At 32.9% G+C, this 7,358-nt stretch overlaps 1 protein-coding gene across 1 annotated transcript; it reads right to left on the bottom strand.

Annotated features, from left to right (window-relative positions):
* Nucleotides 1-685: 685 nt before the first annotated feature.
* Nucleotides 686-6,030, bottom strand: LOC130718596 (malate dehydrogenase [NADP], chloroplastic). Its single transcript, XM_057569208.1, has 14 exons — nucleotides 5,644-6,030; nucleotides 5,478-5,568; nucleotides 4,086-4,172; nucleotides 3,376-3,460; nucleotides 2,721-2,902; nucleotides 2,548-2,618; nucleotides 2,376-2,466; nucleotides 2,205-2,279; nucleotides 2,017-2,118; nucleotides 1,797-1,919; nucleotides 1,576-1,644; nucleotides 1,417-1,485; nucleotides 1,145-1,198; nucleotides 686-1,062 (listed from the first exon to the last, which is right to left on the bottom strand). The coding sequence occupies exons 1-14, from the start codon at nucleotides 5,799-5,801 to the stop codon at nucleotides 1,006-1,008; spliced, it is 1,314 nt and encodes a 437-aa protein (XP_057425191.1). The 5' UTR covers nucleotides 5,802-6,030; the 3' UTR covers nucleotides 686-1,005.
* Between the last annotated feature and the right edge of the window lie 1,328 nt (nucleotides 6,031-7,358).

Below are 7,358 nucleotides of genomic sequence, written 5' to 3'. Positions count from 1 at the left end.
CCCCTAATGATGCAAGTGTGACCATCCATGACTTTAACTATCGTCATGACTATGTAATAAAAGTAAAGTTAATACTATGATGTTATTCTTTCCTTATCTTCCGAGAGCTTATAAGGTGCACTACCAAGTAGGTCATGCACTAGTGAAGCACATTTTAGGAGCGTTGGATCACACTAAGGCGGTGAGATGAGAAACCAAAAGCAATTTTTCATGTTAACTTGTGTTTTTAATTAACTTCAATTTTAATTTGACTATGACACTAAAACCCCTTATTGTGTGCCTCATCCTTTCTCCCTCAACCTTCTTTGACCTCTTCACTAGCAAATCGAGCTACCACGACCAACTCCGGCAAACCACTGCGGTGGTGGCCACAAGGTTATGGTGCGGTGTCATGTTCCGTCCCTCACCCTTCTATTCTCTTCAGTTCTCAACCTCCTATTATCCTGTTAACTTGTCTTTAATGATGACTCTTGCTCCCTCGGCGTTGTTCACGCTAATACAATAATGCACATGTAGATTTTCACAAGTGTTTGAATATAAGTTGAGTGCAATATTAATGAAATTTCATCTCAATTTATATGAAGTGTTCTGTTCACTTTTTATCTCGAAGTAAGTGCTAGTGTTTGTTTGTACCGGTGTCAACAAATATCCAAATATACATGAATGAATCGTTGTCACTCGAGGATTAGCTATTAATGAATGCATGAGATGGACATACATTTATATACAAGGAATTTAGTACACGATAAGTATGCTCAAGACCCTTAATTGGCAGTTCAATTTGTAGTAATACCATACAAGATAATGTAGGCCGACCCATCTTAACAAGAAATTACTTTTACTCACATTATTGATGGTTTCAAAATCAGATGAATGTTTTCATACTTGTGTTATTGCTAAGTAAAACTTTTGTAGCCTTATTCCACAACAACCATTATTCTACCTCAATTAGTGTGATCTTATCTCAGTATCTGCTTTGCTTTGGCATTCGGGAGATTTGGCTTGTTACATTTCTCCTGGGAGCATGGTATCACCACTAGGTAGATCACAAACAGCAATTCCCTGATAAGACAGAATTTAATGTGTTTAGTTAACAATGAAGATCATGAGTATGAACAGAAAGAACAATAGGTATGATGTTTACCTCGCCTGTTAGGTGAGCCGTACATCTCTTCTCAGCTAACAACTCAGCTTCAGACTGCAAAATGTGATGTGATAAACGGATAAAATTCACATAAGACTAAGTTACACTGAATCATAAGGTTCTTTTAACAGCCAAATTGTTTATACATAGAGGCATCTAGTGGCTAGTACATAGTGAAATTTTAATAATTACAATTGCATTTATATATGCTTGAAATATGAGACTGAAGGTGTTTTTTTCTTCATATACTAAATATGAAGTTTCACATATACCTTGGCTATTCGCTGTCGGAGGTAGTCATCAATTAGAACATCTTTGACAAGTTCATAATCACCATCCCCCTAATGGATAAAGATTGTTGTCACAGGAGGAACAAAAACAATTTTACAAGTTAAAAAGAATGAAGAACATGATAGACACAAACAAATCACCTTTGATCGGCATGGCATACTGAAAACAATATCTTCAGCTATTCCATAAGGATTTCCACTGCTGTATACCTAGTATGGCAATTACAAACTTTGTGATTGGAGTATAAATGGTAAACAGAAGAGAATAAAAAAACATTGCATGTGTAAAACAAGCTCTGAAAAGCTAATCTAATTTCTATACTGAGTAAATACATGAGGTCTTTTAACTAATATCAACTTACACCAGAAGAAAACCAGTCACCCTCAGGAGTAGGAGTGACTAAAGATCGCATCGCATCAACTATCGACACAGCAGTTGAAGCAGCTGATGATCTTCCCCATTTTTGAATAAGCACTCCACCTCTCTGCCAATCAAACAATTAATTGTCAGCTCTAACGACAACAAAACTAAACATTTTCTATTCCTCATATTTAATTACGGATGCTTAATATAAATTTTACCTTTTGAACTTTTTCAGTGAACTCTTCCTTTAACCACTTGAGATCCTTAACCACATCTGTGACGGGAACACCATCAATTCTGGCATTTAAGAAGTCGGGAACCTGTTAACAAGTTAACACCATATCATAAAAGAGAGTTGAAGAAACTCAGTTCAAGCGCATTATTCTAGTCTTGATCCTTCAATGACCTGAGTAGTTGAGTGGTTGCCCCAAATTGTCATATTTGACACTTTGTCATAGAAGACGCCTGCCTTGAGAGCTAGCTGTGAATTTAATAGATGCAATGCAGAGAAGAAAGCTGTTATTTTTTCTTCTTTAGAGCAATTTTATTTTTTAGTGAAGTTTATAAAATTTGTTACCTGACATTTTGCTCTATTCTCATCTAAGCGAGTTAAGGCATGGAAATTTTTTGCAGGAATATTTGGAGCATTCTTCAAGCATATTAATGCGCTGCATTAAAACACACATGAACATTAGCATCAACAGGCACAATGTTCAACTTCAAGTTTACACATGAAACACCAAACTGACTTTGTATTGCAAGGGTTTCCCACAACTATAACTTTGACATTGCGCGATGCCACAGCATTTAGAGCTTTTCCCTGTTGTATACATGGGTGGGAACAAAAGATATAGTGTCATTATAGCTAACTTTCTTTAAGGAGAAAGAAATATATATGGCTTAAATTTGAATACAACTTTACCTGCTCAGCAAAAATCTTCCCATTTATGTCTAACAAGTCTGCACGCTCCATGCCAGGTCCTCGAGGCTTTGCGCCTATTAGCAAAGCCCAATCTGCATCTTGGAACACCTCATAAGAATCAATACCAATGCTCACCTCCCGTAACAAAGGAAACAAGGAGTCCTCCAATTCCATTGCAACACCTGCATGTTGAATTCGTACATTCAGGTTGAAAACCTCAGAGATTTGTTACATACTGTGATGCACAGCTACAGCAAAAACAGTGAGGTATTTTGGTGTATCTTCTATCTCTCTTAAAACAAAGATATGAACTAGGTAAATAAAAATGGAAAAAAGTAATATGCTTGTTCTCTTCTCTTAATCATGCCCAACTCTCTGCCTTTACTCATCTCTTTACATAATAACCTTCAATTATTTCACATACTTCTGCACCATCATGATTCTCCAGTTTTATCTTCCATAGCAAATGCTACATTATCTAATTTTGCATTCAATGTCTGTTATAAGAAAAAGACAAAATAATGAACTCTAGTTGGTTTTTTATTCAGTTTTTTAGAGCCACTGAGATTTAAGAGTTGGAAGGTGGAAGAAACTGGGTTAGCTTTACATATTTAGGCAAAAGCAAATGCCAAATTCCCTATTGAAGGAAGCATACCTTCAAGAGCTTGGAATGACCTTTCTGATCCTAATAGTTTCAGAGCAATAGGTTGATTTGGACCAAAAACTTCACCAGATGCAAGCTGACATAATAAACCAACTCAGATTCCAATGTCAAACTCAATTGCATGACAATTAAAAGTAGTAGTAATTCTCTCGTAAAAAGAAATCTTAAATTACACGTAAATTAAAATTTTCTGCTTGAAAAGTTAACATAATGCAGATTTTTTTTAGAAAAGAAAGCTAAACACCCACCCTATCTTCAATTTAGCATTTTCGTAGATTCAATTTCTATTGCATGTAATGTAAAAAAGATAAAAGAAAGTCAAACACCCACCATATAAAGATCAAATATATACTTAGTAGTTAGTAGAGAGTTTGAATTGCTCGGTATGATGAGTAACACAAGTAAATTCAAACGCGAAGCATGTCCAACAACATACTGTGGTACTCATCCAGGTATGTGATGATCATAATAAATTTATTAATCAATACAAAGAAACAAAAATCCAAGTTTGAAGATGCTATGCAGCAACATCAAATTTAATGATAGGCAACAATTCTACCCTTTCCAGTGACTTTAAATCCTAACTGAAATTTCTGATATAATAAGAAAATTACTGAAAATAGATAAGTTGAGATAAGAAATAGATAAGTTAAAATTCTAATACATTAACATACAATCCGAATTTAAAACTGAGATACCACCTTGAAAAGTAGGTGGTTGGAAATCATTCCAGCAGCACCTGAGACTGCAATGTTAATTAATTTCTTCCAGGATACTGTCTCTTCTTCCTGCAAACACATCACCAAAATGTTTCTATGAGACATACAGCTAAGATTGACAAATTTAACTGTGTTCTAACATCAAGGAGACATTACAATCACATGCACACATTTATCTATTCAATATTACTTTAATGTCCTCAAATAGAGTTCATAATTCACGTTGCGTATCTTCCCTGAAATTAGATTGGATATTCAGTTGAATGTCAAAACATAAAATGGGAAAGAAAAAAAAAATCTGCAACATATTGCATACTGTACCGTAAGTAAAAATATCAAGTACTAACCTAACAAATTTCATGAAAGTCATTATCACTAGCAAAGAAGCATTGGTAGTCCAGTACTGTCAAACCATACTATCAAAGACATTAGCTCAGACTAATTGTTATACACTTTATTGTTACATTTAAGTAGAACAGTGGTCATCTAAAAGAGCGCCAAATGAAATATATGCTTTAGTTATGAGTGGTGACTTGTTCCTAGACGACTTAATAGGATTAAGAATTGCTACCATGTGGTGGATGTTTTAATGGACCTAACCTATCACAAAATTGTTTCGATATTTGATCCTAATGGCTCAGACAACATCCAGTAGAAGATATTTGTTACAATTTCCTTATAGAATTCTCCAGCATTAGTGATCACCAATTACATCAAGAAGATTGAAAACTTACCTATCAGATGTGTTGTACTGAAAGAGTAAATTAGTTAAACATTGAGTGCCATGTTTAGAAATCATTCTACAATTGATTATAAATCCATAATCAATTCTGGCGAGAAGCTTAAGTGAGCAACTTCTGAATTTCATAATTGATTATGAGGAAAGATAAGCTAATCCAAACATGCAATGAGTTATGCATTTTGACAGCCCTGAGAAAGACAGCTAGGTCACATGAGACAATCAATAATATCCTTGACAGCAAGGTCACATGAGACAATCAATAATATCCTTGACAGCTTTGGCTGTCTATTGGTGTTCAAAAAATAAAGTTCAGGCAACTCATCAAACCACAAACTTAACAAAAGAGGAGGAATCAAGCTATATGCAGTTAGAGACAAAACATACACCAACCAAGTCCTATGAAAATAGCCTAAATACATGCTGACAAGGAAATTGTGTATCCAAATGCACATTTTGCCAAACACCATCAGGCATCAGCAATTCAAAATCCAAAGCAAAACCCAGCAAGCAAAAAATTGTAGAGAAGAAACATAACCAGAGAATCATGCACAAAATTCAATACAAGCTCAAAACAAGACATATTCATGGATGAAACACAAACAACAGGTTGATTTGGAATTTTGGATACTTACAGCCTTCAAATCATAGGTAAGACAGAAGACTCCATAGCATTCAGGCTTGCCCTTAGAATCCAGGGTTTGCACAGCAGGCACCTGCACTTCACTGATAAAAAAAAAGATGAAAATTTGAGTCAGACCCATTAACATGGTGGATGAAAACAACAAGAAAGTTGCTTACTTTGGAGCAACAGAGCAAGAAATACTAGCATGTTGGGTTCTCTGAGGCAGTGCAAAAGCACAGTGGCGGTGACCATGGATGCTCCTAGATAGAAATGAGGATTGGGAAGAGGAAAGATGGGTTTTTGAGCAAGTGGGGTTGAACTGTGCCACAGCCATGACAGCAGAAACAGAGTATCAGATGAGAATTTCAAGAAGCAATTTTTATGCTTCTTGTATGGAGTAAAAGCAACAGTTTTTTGGAAGAACTTTGTAAAGGGTAGATGGGGTTTGATTGAGAGGATGCAAAGTGGAGGGAGAGAACCAGAAAGGGTGAAGAGAAGAAGGAAAAAATGGAGGGGAAGGGGAACAAGATGATGATTTGAAATGCTAGTATAAGGCCATGGAAATGACACTTGTCAAGGTACTCAGTTAACATCATATCCATATCTTATTGGATATGATAATAATATTCATATTCATTGATTGAGTGTAAATATATTATGTCTTTGAATTAGTAAAGAAATGATAGTTTATGTTTTACTGATAACTAGATATTATACCCGTGCAACGCACGGGTTTGCTCACAACATTTTTAACATTAAATAACAATAATTATAGTTTAAATTATTACATTAACATTAAAATAGTTTTTATTTTAAAATAAATAATAAAAATAATTGTGTTCAACATTTCAATAATTTCAAAAAAATACTTTTCAATAAATAGTATTGGAGTTCTCTTTGTAAATAATTAATATTACTAAAGTTTAATAATTAATATTTAATAATCAACATTGAATCATTTTAAAAATTTAAAAAATTATTTATTTAATAATGTGAAAAATGATACTGTTCATTTGAAAAAGATTAAGCAATAAGTTTTTAATGCCATCAACAAAGTTGTTTTACCATTTATGTACTTTTTACCGAGAAAGTTAGTTTTTAGGAAGGGCAATCACAATTTCCCAAACACGTTTACACATGTTAAAATCGAGAAAAATAAAGCAATTTCATCTTTTTCAACTATAATAAGATATAAATGAAATAGATTAAGTATTATATAGTAAATTTATATTTATTCAGCTTTGGTCATAACTTTTTTCTCTATTATCCTTGCTCAAAATCGCTTTTACTGATATATAATATGATCATAAAATTATAATGAGGTTGCTTCTTCAAATAAAACACACATACGTTATAGTTTTTTCAGAAAATGGAAATTTATTTGAATAAAAGATGTCTTGAGAACAAAGCTCTCTCAAGTGAGTATAATAGCAACAGAAAAAAACAGAAATAGATAAGCAAGAAATACCTTATAGCGCCATTTTTAAATTTAAACAATTTTATCTAAATTATTTATTGATAACATTATTTTGCCATTAATCAAGTTTAATTTTAATTATTTTTTCCTATTGCAAAATTCAAGTCAATTTTTATGTTTATGAATATTATTATTCAATTTAGGTAGTTGAATTACTTTTGATAATACAATTTTTTTCAGTTTTTTATTTTTTTATTTAATATATTAATTACAAAGAAATTTGCTATTGCTTCCTTTATTTTAATACAAAGGCGGGAGGATTTACTGCTTAATGAATTTAATTAATTTTTTTATGATAATTAAATTTAAAAATAAATGACTATGAATAATATATTTTAAAAAAATATTTTTGTATCTAATTAAATATTTTATTAGATCATTATATTAACTCGTATTAACCTTCTTACCTCAAAT

This window comes from Lotus japonicus, chromosome 5 (assembly GCF_012489685.1).
Source record: "Lotus japonicus ecotype B-129 chromosome 5, LjGifu_v1.2".
Taxonomy (NCBI): Eukaryota; Viridiplantae; Streptophyta; class Magnoliopsida; order Fabales; family Fabaceae; genus Lotus; species Lotus japonicus.
The sequence above is the reverse complement of the archived record's forward strand: the minus strand, read 5'-3'. Positions and strand labels throughout refer to the sequence as shown.

Excerpts from the sequence above, each read along its gene's own strand:
- LOC130718596 (XM_057569208.1), bottom strand. The coding sequence starts at position 5,801 with ATGGCTGTGGCACAGTTCAACCCCACTTGCTCAAAAACCCATCTTTCC. Across the intron at positions 5,569-5,643 it reads TCTTGCTCTGTTGCTCCAAA|TGAAGTGCAGGTGCCTGCTG; the intron begins GTAAGCAACTTT and ends TTTTTTTATCAG. Across the intron at positions 2,280-2,375 it reads AGAATAGAGCAAAATGTCAG|CTAGCTCTCAAGGCAGGCGT; the intron begins GTAACAAATTTT and ends TTAAATTCACAG.